The 20,696-nt window shown below is 36.9% G+C and overlaps 2 protein-coding genes across 3 annotated transcripts in view; one reads left to right on the top strand and one right to left on the bottom strand.

Moving 5' to 3' along the window:
- Positions 1-20,696, bottom strand: part of LOC107721741 (tripartite motif-containing protein 16-like) — a 258,890-nt gene that overhangs the window by 16,661 nt on the left and 221,533 nt on the right. The window lies entirely within an intron of this gene.
- LOC107721713 (unconventional myosin-X-like) overlaps positions 1-20,696 on the top strand; it is a 39,947-nt gene that overhangs the window by 13,048 nt on the left and 6,203 nt on the right. The window contains exons 4-31 of one of the 2 annotated variants that reach the window (XM_016529849.1): positions 3,925-4,112; positions 6,143-6,280; positions 6,372-6,496; positions 6,635-6,648; positions 6,785-6,869; positions 7,928-8,031; positions 8,294-8,423; positions 8,557-8,675; positions 8,972-9,118; positions 9,192-9,292; positions 9,410-9,476; positions 9,572-9,664; positions 9,871-9,939; positions 10,647-10,729; positions 10,817-10,925; positions 11,676-11,756; positions 14,291-14,415; positions 15,214-15,328; positions 15,605-15,711; positions 15,814-16,038; positions 16,135-16,174; positions 16,452-17,384; positions 17,909-18,029; positions 18,285-18,528; positions 18,773-18,868; positions 18,998-19,091; positions 19,171-19,226; positions 20,054-20,196. In XM_016529849.1, coding sequence (XP_016385335.1) covers positions 3,925-4,112; positions 6,143-6,280; positions 6,372-6,496; positions 6,635-6,648; positions 6,785-6,869; positions 7,928-8,031; positions 8,294-8,423; positions 8,557-8,675; positions 8,972-9,118; positions 9,192-9,292; positions 9,410-9,476; positions 9,572-9,664; positions 9,871-9,939; positions 10,647-10,729; positions 10,817-10,925; positions 11,676-11,756; positions 14,291-14,415; positions 15,214-15,328; positions 15,605-15,711; positions 15,814-16,038; positions 16,135-16,174; positions 16,452-17,384; positions 17,909-18,029; positions 18,285-18,528; positions 18,773-18,868; positions 18,998-19,091; positions 19,171-19,226; positions 20,054-20,196 — 3,952 coding nt within the window. Of the gene's footprint in view, positions 1-3,924; positions 4,113-6,142; positions 6,281-6,371; positions 6,497-6,634; positions 6,649-6,784; positions 6,870-7,146; positions 7,289-7,927; positions 8,032-8,293; positions 8,424-8,556; positions 8,676-8,971; positions 9,119-9,191; positions 9,293-9,409; positions 9,477-9,571; positions 9,665-9,870; positions 9,940-10,646; positions 10,730-10,816; positions 10,926-11,675; positions 11,757-14,290; positions 14,416-15,213; positions 15,329-15,604; positions 15,712-15,813; positions 16,039-16,134; positions 16,175-16,451; positions 17,385-17,908; positions 18,030-18,284; positions 18,529-18,772; positions 18,869-18,997; positions 19,092-19,170; positions 19,227-20,053; positions 20,197-20,696 lie in introns of those variants that run through there. The other variant, XM_016529850.1, reaches the window with a different exon arrangement.

Here is a 20,696-nt window from a genome sequence, read left to right as displayed (position 1 = left end):
CCCCCTCTCTCTCTCTGTCTGTCTGTCTGTCATGTGAGGCCGTGTGATTGGATCAGTTTGAGTGTGAGCTAACCAGTCAACTATGAGAGTGGGTGTGGTCTGCTGGTATGTGATGGTCATCACAATAACGTCAGAGCTACTCACTTATCATGAGAAAATACACACCTTCTGTTTCGACATGACTGAAACCTTTTCCCACACCTTATTAGGGGTTGAGAAAAAGGCTAAAAGGACTAAATGATGTCTTAATGTGAATCTGTAATGCCAAAAAGGTGTGTATTAGGGTTAGGGCTAGCTTTAAAAAAAGGACGTGCAGATTTTTGATATAAAAACTTAATTCGTAATTTATCAGGATCATTATACAGAACATGAACAGTTTAAAGATCATGAACTGTTGACACAAAAAGTGTCACGTTTAGATTTTTGCTCAATAAACCAATGCATTCAACATTTTGACATTAGGTTGTGTGCACAAGTCTGGTTGGTTTATGTTTTGGTGCCAAAACCAGATAAAAACTCACATATAAACACATTTTTCTTCATTGTCTGGTTTTTACAATGAGATTATTTTTGATATGTTATGTTGTACATGTAAATGTTAGGAAACTGTCATTATTTTACAATTCCATTTGGTGCCACTAGTAGAGTGCAAATGACACACTTTATCTTTAAAATGTTCTCATATAAAATCGCATAAAAACCCACCCATCCATGTTTGTAAATCTAATAAATTGATTGGCTAATTAGAGCACCCGCCACAGGTCTGCTAAACTGATTGGCTAATTGGTGACATATGGGAGCAATCAGAACAAATTAGGGTGTTATTTGTGTGTGGTTCGTTTTGGTGGTCTGTCAAATGTCTGCCTATTTCTTCTTCAACTTCAATGTTATATTAAAAATGAGTGCACAAAATCACAGAGAAGTTTATTTACTTATTTCCAAGAGGTGATTAGACTAAGTACAAATAAACAGTAACATTTCTCATGCCATTAAAAACACACAAGTCATGATGAAAATAAAAGCATCTGGTTGAGCGTGTGTGTGTGTGTGTCGTCTTGTGGAATGTGTGTGTCTAGCTGAGATCCGATTCCACAGCATTTAAAACACAAAGACGTTTCTCTCTCTCTCTCTCGCTCCCTCTCTGATTATAAACAGCTGTGGACTTTTTTTTTGCCTTACATTTGGACAGAAAATACTAGGCCAGCTTCCCACATCAAAACACACATACACACACAAGGGGGCTGGTGATCCAGAAAATGTCTTTTGCATGTGAGGTTTACCTCTTTTTCATAGTATTGCTCCCTCTCTATTTCTTTTTCAGCCCCTCTTTTTTAGCTGTAGTGTGAGCGTGTAGCAGGAAATAGTTCTGCTTCAGTTAGGCCAGATCATGTTTCAACTCTCACTCTACACACTCAGTTTAACATTGAGAGTGTGTGTGTGTGTAATGTGTCGTTTATTATGCATCACTATGCATAGCTCTCACTCTCAGTTGTCTCTCTAGACTGCAATCTCATGACTGCATCTGTCTATGCATGTGGAACAGCATGTAAAATGTGCTTTCTGAAAAAGTGCATCTTTTAACTAGCTGTGACTGTAGTCTACTTTATGAGTTCTTAACTATGAAGGTATTAGTAGCACCATTGGACTGAGCCCAACAACAACAGAGCGATACAGATGACGTTCACCCCCAATTAAACCCCTCAGTGTGCTGTTACACACATTTGCAGACACACCCAGGGGAGGTTATGGGAAGGACATGGGTGCTGTAGACCTTATGGAAAATAAACCCTCGCAGGGGCATCTGGGGGCTTTTACTGGGGCAGTGTGTTACACTTTGATTGGCTGAGTCCAATACTACCTTATTACTCTTACTATTTCTGCCATATCTTTATATGGCTGAAATGGTATGAGTAGTATACTTTCCCAAATTAAGCATTGTGTAAGCCTTGTTCAGGAAGTCTGTCGCTATCTACTTGATAAGTCACGCCATATCGAGTACTATTTCCGGGTCCAAGCCTCTATTCCGTTTCATATGAGAATTTATATTATGAAATCTGAATAGCCATTTATGAGCACTATTTATTTATAGCACACATTTAAGCTAAAGTTTTAAAAACTCACCCTGACACCAAAATTTTAATGATTCAGAAAAGATTAATCACTCACTGGCCACCTGAAATTCGGGAAGGGTTACGATCATGATTTTTCGGGAGTATTAGGGCACAATACATGCTATTTTTGGCAAGGTAGTATTCATTATGTATACTATGCACAGAATGCATTGTGTATGATGACTGTGTCCCACAATGCAGTTTACTTGACTTGATTTATGATGCTTCCAATGGTGATAAAAATAATATAATAAAAAAAAATTTGATTAAAGTCAGCTTGAAACCAAAATCTTGATCATCTTTTATTCCCTATATCCAAGCTAAATGGCTTCTAGTCTAGAACAAAAATTGTTGACCGGCACTCGATTATTTTTTTCTTTTAGAAGGTGATTAAATTGTTAGATTTTTGTCATTTGCTAATTGCTGTCATCTCATGTGAATGACAAGCTATAAAAAGTTTTTAAAAACCATGATGTGCACAAATAAATTATATATTTTATTATAATAAACACTGCAATATTGTATTATAATAAACACTGCAATATTCCTTAACTTCTGATTTCATGCTGACTTTAAAAGTGCAAAATAACCATATTTCCAAGAAACAAAATCATTGGAAAAAAATATTGTTCTTATACAGTTTTACATACTGCTTTTTAAACAGAAGATGGTATATAATGTGCAGTATTTGTTGTTAGCAGCATAATAGTATTCCATTCCAGGCATAGATTCTGTCACCTAGATGCTGAGACAGCAGTGGAACTTGGTTTTAAAATGGAAGGATTTTTTTTATTTTCAAAGAATGACTTCATTTTTCCTGTCCTAAAAAAAGAAGGGAATCCCGCCAGCCCATTCTGAGCAAACTGATAACACCTGTGACTCAATAAGAAGGCTTTCCCCTTCTGAGGACCACATACTGACAGCTTAATGTCTGCTTTAAAACTTCTTACTCTACTGTACCTCCGTTTCCATCTGTCTCTCACTGAAGTACAGTCTGACATTAATATTACTATAAAACCTACTGTGTAAATTCATCTCGCTGATTTGACTGAACTAACCTCATAAACAAGACATGCAAAATTCCTTTAAACTACCATCCTTTATTGATTCTGTGGGAGAAATTTGATTTTAACCGACATTGCATTCAGTTGAGACATTAGCACGAAACAGCTAGTGATGAAAGCTTTAATCAATCTTTAATGTTTCTTTCTTCTGCAAAACACAGAAGAAGATAATTTGAATGTTTCAACTGTTTTTGTTCATATAATGGACGTCAGTAGAGTCCAAAACAACATTGAATCCCATTGGTTTTTATTGTATGGACAAAAAGACAGACATTTTTTAAAATATCTTCTTTTGTGTTCCAGAGAAGAAAGTCATACAAGTTTGAAACGACAATTTTTGATGAATTATTTCTTTTAAGCACCTTTGGAATGAGCTGAAAATATATGCAGCATGTATTTTACATCTGGTTTTATATCATATAAACTGAAATTTCATCTTCAGTCATACATGTGTATATATATATGATCATGCATACGATATGATAAGAGAGATGCAGGAGTGTGTCACATGTCCTAAACTCACCCGAACATTTGACCGTTTAGATGCCAATTTGCACTTATTTGGCATTCAAATCAAAACATCTCAACAACCAATCCAATCTATTTGCATCAGTGGTTAGAAAAGTTGGTCAGGAGATACCAAAACACACACGTACATGTGCGCATGCTCAGAGACACGGAGAGGGTGTTTATGTGGTTATTCACTTAATAAGTTTTTATTTTCCTATTCTTTTCCTATCTGTTTGCAGACATATATCGGCTCTATTTTAGCTGCAGTAAACCCTTATCAGAGTCTCTCAGATCTGTATGACGCCACAGCCATAGAACGATACAGTCGACATCACCTGGGCGAAATTCCTCCTCACATCTATGCCATTGCTAATGAGTGCTACAGATCGCTGTGGAAGCGCTCCAGCAACCAGTGTGTGCTCATCAGGTATGTTTCTGTATTGCATTGCACGGCATTATGCATTTAACTAACCAGTGGTTTCCGCAGGCTTCATTTTGAGCACTCTTGAGTTTTACCTCTTGCATTCTCATTTTATAAAAGACTATAAAGTTTTCTGCCATGACTTTAACATTCAACTCTGACCTCCCGCAAAGGTGTGAGGTCAAACTCATGGCTGCCTGGCAGCACTCATTACACAAGCATGCATAGGTTAAAGGTGGCAGACTGCTGTGTTTGTTCTCCACACTGCAGATCTCTCATCTGCTTTAGTGCGAGCCAATACAAATTGGCCGAATACCTGACCGCCGTGGCCAAGCCTAGACTAAGAAAAGCCCTGAGCATGTACCGACTCAGCAAACATGCGGATATTGATAGGGCTACCAAAAGAAGACAGGCTTTTCTCTTACTGCACAAAAATTGACCTAGAAACTGAAGTGCACTTCTTAAACTCGTGCTGTAACTACACACAATATGAGAACGCTTTCTTTTCCATTTTTGCAAACAGCAACAGAGAATTTCAATGGAAATCTAATACTTAAAGGGGTCATATGATGCGATTTGAAGTAGGAGGGACTTTGTAGAAAACTAAGCGTTTGAGAGAGGCAGGGCATATAGAACCTACAATAATGTACAGTATTTGAAAAAGAATGTGTTTTTTTTTTTACATTAAAGCATGTCAACATATTCTGTTACACCAAATACACAAAATAATGATCTTTAAAAAAGCATCATATGACCCCTTTAAACTCCCAGACCTGCAGGATGAAACCACAGCGTGCACAAACAAGCCTTGCCTTATGAAAAGGGCAAGCAGTAGGACACAAACACAACACTGAAAGTAACTGCACAGGCATAAAATAATTTTACATTTATGAACAACAATTTTTCAGTGATACCTTTACTTTTCAATATGTCCTATGACATTTGTCCAGGGACAAATCTCTTTCTCTGTTGTTAAAACTATTAGATATATTAGATAAACTATAATATAAATATAAAATTAACTTGGCATGAAAAGTATCTAATTTTACACACTTTAAATGTCTGTATTCCCCTTAAAATGTTTATTTTGGCCTGTCCCACAGCATAGTTTTTGCCCTTGTATAATCATTTTATGAATTTAATTTGATGTTTATTTAATGTCTTTAATGTAAATTAAATCACACAAATCAAAGTTTTAAACATGTCAAATTTTGGCAAACCTCATATAAAATGAATAGAAATAAAACGGCCCTAGTTTGACCACCTAAGGGTTGACAGGCGTCATTTTCTTTTACAGACTATTTGTTAAAATACATTTTTATTCAAGCTGCTGGCCCTAATTTGTGGACAGCGCCATATATGCTCTACCATTCAAAAGTGTGGGGTCAGTAAAATTTTTAATGTTTCTAAAAGAAGTCTGTTGTGCTCAACAAGGCTGCATTTATTTAATTGAAAATACATTTAAGACTGTAATATTGTGAAATATTATTGCAATTTAAGATAATGCTTTTCTATTGTAATATATTTTAAAATGCAATTTATTTATGTTATGCAAAGCTGAATTTGCAGCAGCCATTACTCCAGTCTTCAGTGTCACATGATCCTTCAGAAATCATTCTAATATGGTGATTTGCTGCTCAAGAAATATTTATTATTGTGCTGCTTAATATTTTTGTGGAAATCGTGATACTTTTTTTTTTTTAGGATTCTCTGATTAATTCTTTGTAACAATGTAAGTCTTTACTGTCACATCTGGGTCAATTTCAAGGTCAATGTCCTATCCATTTCTTTAAAAGAAATTTGACATCTTACTGACCCCAAACTTTTGAACAGTAGTGTACATGTATGTGTATATGTAATATTTATTGCTTGAACAATGTGTTGGCTCATTATTATGACAGTAAAGCTTCTTGTATCTTGAAAGGCTCCTTGAATAAGAGCCAGAATGTAACTGCCCTCTGCTGGCCACATCAGCTCATTACAACTTTCAGCTAATATTCATCTGTCATCACTGATATTTTCTGTGTGTGTGTCAGTGGGGAGAGTGGAGCAGGTAAAACTGAGAGCACAAAGATGATTCTGCGCTTTCTGTCTGCAATGAGTCAGCAAAGTGTGACGCTCTCAACTGCAAATAGAGCATCATCTCATGTAGAGGAGGCAATTCTGGAGAGCAGGTTTGTACATATATTAAATAACTCAAAACACTCCATATGAACAGTGTGCTCACTCATATGCATGAATGTATCTGTTTCTCTGTCTCTGTAGTCCAATAATGGAGGCATTTGGAAATGCTAGAACAGTTCATAATAACAACTCTAGTCGCTTTGGGAAATTCATCCAGCTTCATTTCAGCCAGCATGGAAACATCCAGGGAGGAAGAATCACAGACTGTATCCTCTGTTTGGATTGTTGGATGTGTTGTTTGGATGTGTCAACTGTTAGTTCACCTCTTTAGCTTTATTTCATTACCTGTACTGTGATAGTGTCTCTTTCTGCATTTGCCTTGACTTTATATTTTCAACACACAGACCTTTTAGAAAAGGTGAGTTTCTTATATTCATGAAACTTTTACATGTATGTGTGTGTGTGTTTGTGTGTGTGTGTGTGTGTGTGTGTGTGATTTAAGTGGGTCACTGATCATGTCTTTGTTGGACTCTTACTGTCTGTGTTTCTCTTAGAATCGTGTTGTGCGTCAAAATCCCGGGGAAAGAAATTATCACATATTCTATGCTCTGCTGGCCGGAACCAGCGCAGAACAGAGGGGTGAGTCTGGGCTGTCTACATTGTCCACAGATTTCTGTTTGAAGCTTCTTTTTAACCCTTGTGTTGTGTCAGAAACTGAAGACCCATAGCCCTGTCTTCAAAGTGCCTTAGAAGTATTACATCCTCAAGAGGGCGCTATAGGTGACCTTTAATCTGTGAACAAATTAATTTAGGCTTTATTGACACCATTGTTATTTTAGTATCATTGAGACATGTGTGTGTGTGTTTGTGTGTGTGTGTGTGTGTTTGTGTGTGTGTGTGTGTGTGTGTGTGTGATTTAAGTGGGTCACTGATCATGTCTTTGTTGGACTCTTACTGTCTGTGTTTCTCTTAGAATCGTGTTGTGCGTCAAAATCCCGGGGAAAGAAATTATCACATATTCTATGCTCTGCTGGCCGGAACCAGCGCAGAACAGAGGGGTGAGTCTGGGCTGTCTACATTGTCCACAGATTTCTGTTTGAAGCTTCTTTTTAACCCTTGTGTCAGAAACTGAAGACCCATAGCCCTGTCTTCAAAGTGCCTTATAAGTATTACATCCTCAAGAGGGCGCTATAGGTGACCTTTAATCTGTGAACAAATTAATTTAGGCTTTATTGACACCATTGTTATTTTAGTATCATTGAGACAGTGCTGTAGTTTTTATTCATATTTTGAATTTGCAGCTAGCTGAAATAGAAAAAGGTTACGATTACATTTTATGTAAATTTTTTATTTCAGTTAACATTTATTTTATTTAAAGTAAATATTTTTTTATGGTTTTAGTTACTGTAGGTTACTACAGCAACCCTGGTTAACACTGACCATAAACACTAACCCTGGTTAAACACTAACACATACATTTGCTTTTGAAATCCAAATTTTTATAGATGACTGTTTGCTGTCATTTTGTGTGCAAAACTGTGTTGGTTTTCTCTGTTTTGCCACCTTCTGCTGCTGTCACTGTCACATGAGACAGAGAGGTCAGGAGGTCGTAGTATCACAGTGAATCAGTGCTGTTTGTTACACAGTATCAGTTTGTTTAAGATCTGTGTTTATTGCTCTCACTCATTTTCTCACAGAGTCGTTCTCCCTTTCCCCTCCGGAGGGCTTTCATTATCTGGGTCAGTCAGGATGTGTGAAGGACAAAGCCATTAATGACACAGAGACTTTTCAGGAAGTGCTGGTAAGACAGTCACAGCATCACTGTATGATTAGTCTAAAGTACCATTTACATTTTTACTCTTTTCTCAGGATTATTTAATGAATGAAAGTTCAAAGAAACAGCATTTATTTGAAATAGAAAATTTTGTAGAACTGTAAAAAGTCTTTACTAAAAGTATTAACTTCTTTAGAAAATCTTATTGACCTCAATCTTTTGAACAATAGTGTATAAATATACTGTTGTCTTGTGTTTTAATGCTGGTTGACTGTGTTTTGTGTGTTAGAATGCTCTGAGGACAATGCAGTTTGGAGAAGAGAACATCAAGGAGGTGTTGAGGCTCCTGTCAGGAATCCTGCATGTAGGAAACATTGAGTTTTTAACGGCAGGTGGAGCACAGGTCTGCTCTAAATCAGGTAAGCGCTCCTCCACTCTCCTCTGTTTTTCTTTGTCTTGATTGTTGAACTTATGATTTATTAGTATAGTTTGCTGATGAGAACTGCATTACATTTATATTAATATGTAAATGTAAAATATGTGTATGTTTAGCTCTCAGTAAAGCTGCAGATCTTTTGGGGTTGGATTGTGCCCAGTTGGCTGAAGTTTTGACTCACAGATCCATGATCCTCAGAGGAGAAGAGATCAGCACACCTCTCACTGTAGAGCAGGTAGCAGGGGTGTTACAAACAAAGTTTCCCATCAAACACCACAACTTAACTTCTTAACACAATATTTACAAACACTTTTCAATTCAGTGCCAGTGTATTACTGCTAAGTGTAAGAAAATTATTGAGAGATTGAGAAAATAAATAGTATGAGATTGAGATAAGCAGCTCACACAGTGAGATAATACTCAACCTGTATGAACAATCAAGTCACACCTTAAGTATATTTAAGTAAATAATAAATAGCTATACCCTTTGTAGTCAGAATAACAACACAAATATGCCTGTGTGTGTATCAGGCAGTGGACTCGCGGGACTCTATGGCGATGGCTCTCTACTCTCAGTGCTTTACTTGGATCATTCGTAAATTGAACAGCCGTATCAATGGCAATGAAGACTTCCGATCCATCGGCATCCTGGACATCTTTGGGTTTGAGAACTTTGAGGTGAGAGTCATTATGATGACATCATTGAGTCATTATTTTATTCTTTTTGCTTGATTTTCTTTCTTCCTCTCAGGTGAACCGGTTTGAGCAGTTTAACATTAACTATGCAAATGAGAAGCTACAGGAGTATTTCAACAAGCACATTTTCTCTCTAGAGCAACTTGAGTACAACAAGTAAGTCATTACAAATATGAACACATCACCAACACCAAAACACACTTCAAATGCAACCAACGCACATGGCAAACATCTAATTCTCTGCCATTTATTTCTCTCTGTTTGTGTTCATAGAGAAGGGCTGGTCTGGGATGATGTCAACTGGATGGACAATGGAGAGTGCCTTGATCTCATAGAAAAGGTAAAAACACAAACACAGACCCACTTAGAATGAAACACTGTCTACATTCCAACGTTCTAGTTCTGAGTCTGTCTGTGCGTGTGTTTTCTCTGCAGAAGTTGGGTTTGCTCGCTCTCGTGAATGAGGAGAGTCATTTTCCTAAAGGCACTGATGACACATTGCTGGAGAAACTCCATAGCCAGCATGCTGTAGGTCATACACAGACATCATTATTTTTCTGAAGGGCAGCAGGTTTGCATGAACAAGAGCTGTAAGCAAGAATGTAACCAAATGTTTAAGGAAGAGCCAAAACAAACTTTTGATCCACCACAGATATGAATATTGGGCATAAAATCACCCTGAATATGGGAACTGCTGTATAATCACTAATCTATATCTCTCTCCATCTTATTAGAGGAATCAGTTCTATGTTAAGCCTCGTGTTGCAGTTCATCAGTTTGGAATCAAGCATTATGCAGGAGAGGTACAACACCCCTTTTTTATTTTAATTTTTTAGTGGTAATTAACTACTTTATCAACCAAAAATACCAGCAACAAAATATATATACTTTTTTAAATGATTTATATGTGAGTAAATTAGCATTTGTAAGCATCTTTCAACAACCAGTGACATTTTACTCATATATCAAGTTTCATAATAGGTACAGTGTTTCATATTAGATCATGTTTCATAATAGGTACAGGTACAGATGTTGCTTATAAAATAATATAGCTTGTAATTTTAATGTGCTTTGTTTTTCTTATAAAAGAGTCAAGAGGCATTATTATTTATTAACATAAGCAGTGTTTTATTAAATATATGATTAAATAGACTTTTGATACAATATGGTTTGTTAATTACCAGCCACTAAGTTGTTGATCACATTAAAATACAAGGCATTTGACTTTATTTCTGTATCAACTTTATTATGAAATGATCATTTTTGCATTTTTATTAAGATATTAATATGCATAATTTGCATATTGCAAGCATTTATATTATAAAAACGTTTTTGTATGGCAAAGTTTCAATTGGAAAAAGAAAGATAAATTGTAGTCTCTTCACCTGTAGTGCACTGCATATATCATGTGTTATGGTATATACTGTATTAGAGAATGAGACAAAAATGTGGTCAACATCAGCGTTACAGGTGTCATGTCTCAGATTAACATCCTGCTTTTTGTCTCCAGGTTGTGTATAATGTCAGAGGAATCCTGGAGAAGAACAGAGACACTTTCAGAGATGATATTCTCAACTTACTCAGGGACAGCAGGTGTGTGTGTGTGTGTGTGTGTGTGTGTATGTAGTTGTGTGACTGTTCTCTGTGAGGTCATTTGTTCACACGCTCCTGTTCTCTCAGGTTGGATTTTGTGTATGATCTTTTTGAGCGAGTGAACACCTGGACTGGACAGGACACTGTCAAGTGCGGCTCAAAGTATCGCAGACCTACTGTTAGCTCCCAATTTAAGGTAAGAAACTACAACTCCCATAATGCTTTAGAGCAGGTAAACAATAGCTAAATTTAAATGAAAGTGAAGGTAACAAGATATCTGACTGAATTTTTTTACTCTTACACCCTTATTTCTACAGAAATTTCCCAAATTTGAAGACCCGCCCTGAGTGAGCTGTCATCAGTCCGCCATTGTTTCACCGCTGTAGCAGATGTAGACAAGCATGGCTCCATAGCGATTGAGGTGTTCTGTTGTTGAATGTAATAATGAACATAGCAGTCGTCATTTTATTCTCGACATCTGAGCCGCTGAAGACGCAGTGGAAAGTAAACAGTCTCTCTGAGAGCAGCTCGGAAGAGAGGGGCGGGGTCAGCAGAGCATTTAACATTCAGCAGAGCTCATTAACATTTAAAGGAAAATGCTACAGAACTGCTTGCTGTGAAAAGAGCTGTTTTTGACCGGGTAAAAAATGTGTTTTTACACTACCATTGAGAAATTTTAACCAAACTATGTTACAGACTTTCCATTAAGACCCTAAAGAATCATATCAACTTGTGGAAAATGGGCATCCTATGACCCCTTTAAAAAGTGTAACAAATCTGTTTGTTTCACTAAAGAAACAATCCAAAACTATCAAACGATTGTCTGTTCACCTTTCAGTTATAATAAAATAATAAACTAACTAAAGGTAGTAGTTAGTAGATTAAGTGTATTAGGTATAACACATTTTAACATTTTGTAACAGATGATTTATTTCTGTCTACCCAGAATTCATTGCACTCCCTGATGTCTACCCTTAGTGCCTCCAATCCATTCTTTGTACGCTGCATTAAACCCAACAATAGCAAGGTATGTGTCACACACACAAACATATGAACAATAAATGTCTGCTGCTTGACCCAAGAACCAGATTTCGTGCCAGTTTCAGGTTTGGAATTAATGGTGATTTCCAGTTTTGAGTGGTTTTGTTTATTTTGAGAATGACAGTTGGCTTATATTTATGGGACGAGTTCCAGTGCAGACATCTAAAACACATCAATTAGACACGCACACTATCAGATGGTGATTCTGTGTACGGTGGTATATCTCTGTTTTTTCATTCAGTAGTGACAGAAGGAGATTACACATCATAAACTCGATGTGAAGATATAAGTCTCCTTTGAGAGACACAGACACATGCTCTGCACACTTTCCTAGTCAGACTGCATTGGACCCGAGGCCATTCAGCAGGCTGCCTATTAACTCTTCAGCAGATGTCAGACTGCATGTGCGTTTTGTGTATGTTAGTTACTCTTTGTTCATTTGTTTGAGTGCAGAGGTGTTAATGGGACGCATCAATTCTGTTCCATTCTACTTTTGCTTTCAGATCATGCATACACAAATCTATGCTGAAGTAAATCAATATGCAAATTCAGCCTCATTCAGAAGTCACAAGTAAATAATATAGCTAAAATTTATATTTACTATATATAAAATATAATTTAAATAATTTATATAAAAAGCACCTCTGGTAAACAGAATAATAATTATAATAGTTAAAAGCTGAATTAACAAACTAACTAATTCAAAGGTACTTATGTGCCATGTTTGTTTGCTTTGATTATCTATATACCGTACATAATAATATTTAAAAATCATTTAAGAAAATACAAGAGAAATCAAACAGACACGTGATAATGCAGAATTAATTATTGTTTCTCCTTTTTGTCTTCAAATAAGTTTGACTTGACTTTAATTTTTTTTATAACTTTTTTATTTTCAGATAAACTTGACGTATAGTAAATAAAATTTTAGATAAAAAATAAACTAAAATGAATAAAAAAAATAAAAAATTATGTCTGTCATGTATAGCATCTATCAATTTATCTGTTTTCTATATTTATCTATGTATTTAATATTAAATTCTGTTTAAAATCATTTTTCAGTAAAAATAGATTATTATAATTATTTTTTATATTTATATTATAAATATACAGTATTTTGTTAATGAACAAAATTAATAACCTTTTGTTAATAATCCCCTGTTCCCCCACTTTATTTGAATGTAAACAGCTGGGGTGGCTTCTTCCCCTTTTCTACCCACAATGCATTTCTCTCCAATACCCCCTTCCCACTTTGAACACAAATTAGCCCAACATGGGTCTGATCTCCATGGCAACCAGCAGTGTGTGAATGAGAGCGGAGAGGTTGGGGGTGTGTATGTGTGTGAGCTGACCAGTTGATCACTGGCTTGTTGTGGACATACACTCACTCAGAGCTGCTGACGGTCACAGGATGAGAAAGGACACTTTACTGCACAGTAAGAGTTCATGTATTATTAAAGTAAACTTTCAGCCAGTTGTAGAAAAACATAACAGATGTAGTGATGTTTAGACAGATGCTGAGAGTTTTTCCAGATGTTTGAATATCCATTTGACTGTGACGTAGTCTTCAATTATATGAGTGGTCAGATATCTGTTTACCTGTTGGATAATGAAGATGCTTCTCAAAGTTTTGCTTATTAAAGAGGAGATTTATGAAAACTGTTTGCACTATTCTGATGGTTTGGTTCTTAAAGGGATAGTTTACCCAAAAATGACAATTCTGTCCTAATTTGTTGTTGTCCTAATCTAAACCTGAATGACTTACTTTCTTCTGTGAAATATAAAAAATAAATTTTGAAGAACTGTTTTTGCCCATAAAGTGAAAGTCAGTGGGGTCCGAAACAAAATTGGACCCCTGTGACTTTCACTGTTTGTACAAAAACACTGACACATATTTCAGAATATGTGACAAAAGAAAGAGAATCAGTTTTGAAACAACATATGGGAGAGTAAATGATGACAGAATTGTCATTTTGGGGTGAACTATCCCTTTAATATGTTTTATATTTTGGCAGTATTTGTTTTTCTGGGAGACGATTAAAGAGAGATGTTGTCCCTCCCCCCATGAAGCACTCTGACATTGATCCTGTCTGCTTTCTGTGACTTGTGCTGCATGTATCAGTATGTTAATGTGCCTCTGACTATAATGAATGATTGTGTGAGTGTGTGTGTGTGTGTGTTGGTATTGACCTTGCGCTCACAGAGCTCATTCACCACTCATCTCCTCATCTCACTTTCATTCTGGTTCATTCCTCCTTTCACAGAGATGACATTTAGAAGTGGGGATCACAGCGCCCCGTTTCCGACCTCACCCCCACACAGGGTCAGAGGTCAGGGGGAGAGGGGGTGATGATGGCCTATTTAGTGTGCTTGAAGAATGAATCAACTCAGAGCTCAACCAATCTGTATTTGAAAGCAGAATTAGTTCAGCTAATTTAGATTTAGAACTTTTTTTAGATAGAGCAGCGAAGAAGCTGTAGAAATTTAAATTGTTACAATGTTTCTGTATTTCTTTTACAGATGCCCAATCAGTTTGAGCAGTCTGTAGTCCTCAACCAGCTGAGATATTCTGGGATGCTGGAGACAGTTAAAATCAGACGTTCTGGGTTTCCGGTTCGGAGAACGTTCAAGGATTTCTGTGCCAGGTTTGTCCCCCAAACACAACAAACTCACATATTCCTGCTAAAAACTGATTTGTTCTGAAACTTTTTCATTCTGGTTTCCTTTTTTAAGTGAAAATACAGAGAGAATTTATTCAAGGTTATTTAAGTTTTTACAACACCACTTTTGGCATAGTTAAATGAAGTCATTATCAATCTTTTCAATCCAAATAAGCCTTCTTTCTATGCAGATGAGACTAGAATGCATCTTATTCACAAAATTCAGAGCTATTTGACAACCAGAATTAACACACAAGTCTGTGCTATTACTTCTGCTTTTCCTGAATTTTCTATTGTTCATGGTAGCAGTAATTCATTGAACGATAATCAAATGATGGATAAGAGCATTATAATTGAACAGAAATTTAAGCACAATGTTGGCATTTAAAAGTAAGACCTGTTTTTAGGCAGTGGATAGAGCCAGGTCAGTTTGATATAATGCAGAATTTGATTTGTCTAAAATTGTGGTATCAGTGGTAGAGCATTGCGTTAGCAGCGCAAAAGGTCGTGGGTTCAATTCCCAGGGAACACGCATACTGGTAAAAAAGGTATAGCCTGAATGCACTGTAAGTCGCTTTGGATAAAAGTGTCCGCTAAATGCATAAAATTAAATTAAATTAAATTAATTAAATTACATGATGTCGCATCATTTCACATTTTCTATCTCTGTTGAAATCAATAGATTCACAGTGTTCACTCACGTAAACACTTGTGTTTAGACTCCCTTACAGTGAACCACTTTTGCAGGACAATTTAATCACTGTTTTATTTTTTATTTGTCAGGTACTATGTGTTGATGAGGGGTTTGGTTTTGTCAGATGACCCAAAGGGGCGGTGCCTCCTCCTGCTGCAGCTCTATGACAACAGCAGTGCTGAATGGCAGCTGGGAAAAACCAAAGTGAGCAACAATGTGTAACTTTGTGGGTAGCTGGCATTAAATACTTTTGAATTTTCACAATACAGTTTAATCACACAGGTTTAGCAGCATTGCATACTGTTTTCCAATTATTATGCATGAAGTTGTATTATAGAGACACTACATTGAATATTTGTTATTTGAATTTTTTTTTAAATAAGCTATTAAAGGCAGAAGGTGACTAAAATAATAGATAACTGGTGACCAGTTATAGAACCTGAGACCTGTGACTGATGCCTATACATTGGTTGTTTTTAGGTGTTTATGAGAGAAAGTTTGGAGCTGCGGTTAGAGAAACAAAGAGAAACAGAAGTGCTCAAAGCGGCTTCAATTATTCAAGCTCATATACTGGGCTACAGAGCACGGTAAACACACTTACACATGCTTATTCACACACTCACTTCCAGTTCGTGCCATCTCTCATGTACTCCCTCTGTTTCGCTCTCTCTGCCTTCTGCTGGTTATAGGAGGCAGTACAGGCGGTTGTTGCAGTGCATTGTTGTCATTCAGAAAAACTACCGCGCACTGTATTGGCGGCGGCGTTTCCAGATGATGCGCTGGGCCACCATCACCCTACAGAAGAGGCTCAGAGGGCAAAGGGCACGACGGCTCTACATTCACCTTCTAGAGGAGAAGAGGAAGAGGGAAGAAGAAGAGAAGAGACGAAGAGAAGAGCAGGAGGTGCTAGAGAGGTAGGCAGTTCAATTGCCTGTATTATCATACCTACGTTTATGTTTATATCGTTTGTTTCTAAGTTTCTGATTTTCTTGTGATGTTTTTTTTTTCAGAGAGAGACAGCGCATGGAGTTGGAGCTCCTAGCACAAGCAGTTAGTGAAACATCTGTCTGTCTGTCTGTGGAGAAACAATTTAAAAAAAATGAATAATACTGTTTTGTTGTTTTTGATGAAAACAATCTTGGTTTTCTAATTAGGAAATATTGCCATTTACAGCAATGGTTATGATTATTAGTTAATTTGGTTAAAAATTGGTTCATTTTCCTTTTAATTTCTTTTGGTTTCAGTGCAACATTCATGTGACATTCAAGTGATAGTCTGTTTATGTAGAAAGTTGGGTAACACTGTCTTTTCTCTGTGTTCAACACAGGCAGAGGAAGCTCGAAGATTAGAGGAAAAAAAAAAAAATGAGCAGATTCAAAATTTCTTAACCGAGAGTGCGATACCACACAGTATTATACCAGAGAGTAGCCCACTTCAGAACGGCCCATCTGAGAACCCTGTACCCTTCTCTATGGCAGAGAAGTCACTGGTGGAGCAGGTGTTTGATGAGGTGTTCGAGGGAGAGACAAACCAGGCATCACAGGTAGAGGAGATCTTGCGTTTGGAACGTGAGATTGAAGGCCTGCGGCGACAAAAAGAGGCTCAGGAGCAGAGTCTAACCACACAGTCGTTGCATCGTCTGCAGTGGCTGCGTGATCAGGAGCTGCGCAGGCTAGAAGAGGAGGCCTGCAAGGCTGCGCAGCAGTTCCTCATCTTGCTTAACTTCGATGAGATCGACGAGTGTGTGCGTAACATCGAAAGCTCGCTGGGAGGGTCCGGAGGCTCACAGCAGGAGGTAGCCAGAGGTGAGGAAGACGAGGTGGATGAAGGCCTGGGAGTGGACGAAGACGGGTTTAAAGACTCTCCTAACCCCAGCGAGCACGGCCACTCTGACGGACAGCGTACAAGCGGAATCCGCACTAGTGATGATTCCTCAGAGGAGGATCCTTATACAAACGACCGTATGACTCTGCCCCCTGCCCCGCCCATCGTCATACCCTCAGCCTATCATGCGCCGCTCTCCAGCAGTGGCTCCACCTATTCTCACGCTGTTCAGGAAGAGGAGGCGGAGCTAATCCCTCCCGATGAAGATTCGGATTATGATGCAGATGATTATGATGAAGGAGGCATCATCATGCGGCCTCCCAGCCTCCCACCTCATAATGACCACTGGTCAAGTGACCACCGCAGCTCCTTGGCAACCAGCACCAGTGTTAGCTCATGGGCGTATCGCTTCAGCTCAGAGGGGCCGCAGTCTTCGGTGAGTTTTTTACACGTTCTGTAGCGTTAATGAGTCAGTTTCAGTTTCAAGTGTTCCTGTAGAGCAAAGATTCCCAAATATTTTTGACAGCTGACTCCCCTTAATATACAAATAAAATACAAATAAAATATTTCACCTTTTTTATTTTGATGTTTTTCTTGTTATCAAAAAAATTTATTAGTAATAATCAATAATTATTAGATTTTCATCCGTTTGGGAATGCTGTAGAGCATGGAGCGATCAACACCAAGGTCATATAGGTTTGAGTCCCAGGAAAGATATGAAATTATAAATTATATACTGTAAATGCAATGTAAGTCACAGTTCTTTTACAATATTACTGTTTTTGCTGTATTTTTGGTCAAATAAATGCGGCCTTGGTGAGCATAAGATATTTCTTTCAAAAACATTAAAAATATCTTACAGATCCCAAACTTTTGAATGGTAATGAATGCCATATCATGACTTCAAAAGCATGCATTTATGCTTTTTTATGATTGCTGATGTGTATTTCTGTGTCTCAGTTTGAAGACAGTGAAGATGACTTCGATAGGTTTGACACTGACGATGAATCATCTTACCGGCGGGATTCTGTTTATAGCTGTGTCACTCTCCCCTACTTCCACAGTTTCCTTTATATTAAAGGTAAATAGTTGCCCACTCCTCTCTCAACACCTCTTTCTTTATTATGTTTGTTTGATTTCAGAGCTTGTGAGGCAATGTAATGAAATACATGTCACTTTTTCTTCTTCTCCAATTCTGCAGTTAACTTGCAGGCGCAAACTCAAGTTTTGTTGCTTATTTCCGCTATAGGTGCATTGCCTATCTTTGCATTTCATTAATGGAAAGTCTAGACGTACCTGTAAGTTAACCTTTGTCATCATCACATGTATGTTGCAGGTGGCCTGTTGAACTCCTGGAAGCGTCGCTGGTGTGTGCTGAAGGATGAAACATTTCTGTGGTTCAGGAGCAGACAGGAGGCGCTCAAACAGGGCTGGCTGCTGAAGAAGGGTGGAGGCTCCTCTACACTCTCTCGTCGAAACTGGAGACGCCGCTGGTTCGTCCTGCGACAGAGCAAACTCATTTACTACGAGAACGACACAGAGGAGCGGATGAAAGGCATGCTGGACATGCATGAAGCCAAGTAAGACCTCAGGAAGTGTTTCACGTCAGTCATGCTAAACTTGTCAGTCAAAAAGACAAATTATTTTCTTTTAAATCTGTAGCTTAAAGACCTGTTCACTCTAAGATTACCTTTTTTTTTTTTTGTAGAAATGTTTGATTTGAAATGGTACATAAAGCAGCAAAAAGACAACAAAGCATAATTAATTCTATGTATGTTTATTTATTTATTTATTTCTCTCTTTCATTTTGTATGGTTCTATTAGAGAGATTATTGATGTAACAGGGAAGGAGAATGGGATTGACATTGTCATGCCAGGGAGAACATACCACCTTGTTGCAGAAACTGCAGAAGATTCCAGGTAAGTGTTTGTTTTATATATATTTTTTAAAAGAGTGTGCTTCAAGCCTTGATGTTTATTTCATAAATGTGTTTATTTCATAAAAGCTCTTGACCTGAGCTTTTTAATTAATCTCTGTGTTGTGTGCAGTCATTGGTTCAGCGTGCTAAGTCAGGTGCACATGTCGACAGAACAGGAAATTCGAGAGATGCATGATGAACAAGCAAATCCTCAGAATGCTGTGGTAAGTATTACACACATACACTGACAAATTTGCGGACAGTTCATAAGATATTTAGAAAAGATGTTTGTGTTTTTTATAGGGCACATTGGATGTGGGAATGATTGATTCTGTATGTGCCTCTGACAACCCAGAAAGGTAAAAAAACACACATACTGTATACTTATATGCGCACTCTGTTCTCTCCCTGGCTTGTTGTTTTCGAAACAATAACTTTAAAAGGCAGTTTAGTGGATTGGTGAACTGAACTGTACTTTTTTTAAAAGTTATTACTATCGTTTTACATTATATATAATATATTTTATATTATTATATATTGTATTTTTTAACTAATTTCTTAATTGCAACATTTTATCTAAGAACAGTTTTTTTACTACACTTTTGTGTACTGTGAATATTGTTGGCTCTTTCACAAATTGCTTGCGATGCTCCTCTGTAGGGCTGTGCGATATTGAAGAAAAATGCGATATGCGATAACTCATTAAATAATGTGATAGTCGATATGCGATACGATAATGCTTAAAGTGCCACATGCTCAGATTCATTTTAACATGAGTTTAGGAACTGAATAATAAAAAGGAAAAATACAACACTGCTTAGTATTTACTCTATGAATTCAATATGCACTGATTCTTATTTAAGCTTTTAGGTTAACTTTTTTTTTACTTTTAAAAGTTATTTAGGTAAGAGCAGTGAGTTATTTTCTCTTTGTCTTTTGTTCATGGCCCCATATATTGCAAGCCGTAGCGATATGCATATTGCGATATGTATATTTGCGATATTTCGATCATTTTGATGTATTGCACAGCCCTACTCCTCTAGATAAAGGCATTTGCTAAATGAATGTAAATGTTTAAACCAAATAACCTAATCTTACTATTTTTTTCTAGGTAAACCATCCAGTTGCATTATCATGTACAGACATTAAAATATTTTAAATGTTTCTGCTATTTTTCTCTCTCAAGGCCAAATGCCTTTGTTATAATCACAGCTCATCGTGTGCTACATTGCATGGCTGAATCAGCAGAAGAAATGCATCACTGGATTACATTGCTCCAACGCACGAAAGGAGACACACGTGTGCAGGGACAAGAGTTCATCATCAGGGGTGAGAGGTCACCTACTCAACAAGTCAAAAGCCAAACTCAGTTATTTATGGATTGTCTGAAAATTATTTTAACATTCAGTTCATTCATGTAATAATGCAGTTACAGTTATTGTTTGAGAATGTTTCATCATTCTTCCTAGTCAGTCAGAGAATCAGAGTGAAACCTGGATGATTGAAAACCTTCACAGATTGAGGTTTGGTTAGATAATAACAGGATCATATTTTTATTAAGATTATTTAAGAATTTGACTTTATATTTTTATATTTAATATTTTATGCATTTTTTGAATGCTTAATATACAAAATCATATAATGTTAATGTTATTTAATTTGTCATTTTTTGAGAATTTTTTTGAGTTAAGAACATTTTATCTCCTTTTTGGATCAAATTATATACGTAATATGTATTATATAATTGACGGTGAATTTTTGAAGGATTTGGATTTGAAGGATTATTTAGTATTTGGACAAATAAAGAGTAAAATTGTATGTTATAATGT

This window comes from Sinocyclocheilus rhinocerous, unplaced genomic scaffold, assembly GCF_001515625.1.
Source record: "Sinocyclocheilus rhinocerous isolate Xijiao unplaced genomic scaffold, SAMN03320098_v1.1 scaffold1112, whole genome shotgun sequence".
In the NCBI taxonomy this organism is placed as follows: Eukaryota; Metazoa; Chordata; class Actinopteri; order Cypriniformes; family Cyprinidae; genus Sinocyclocheilus; species Sinocyclocheilus rhinocerous.
This window is presented reverse-complemented; position numbering and strand designations above follow the sequence as displayed.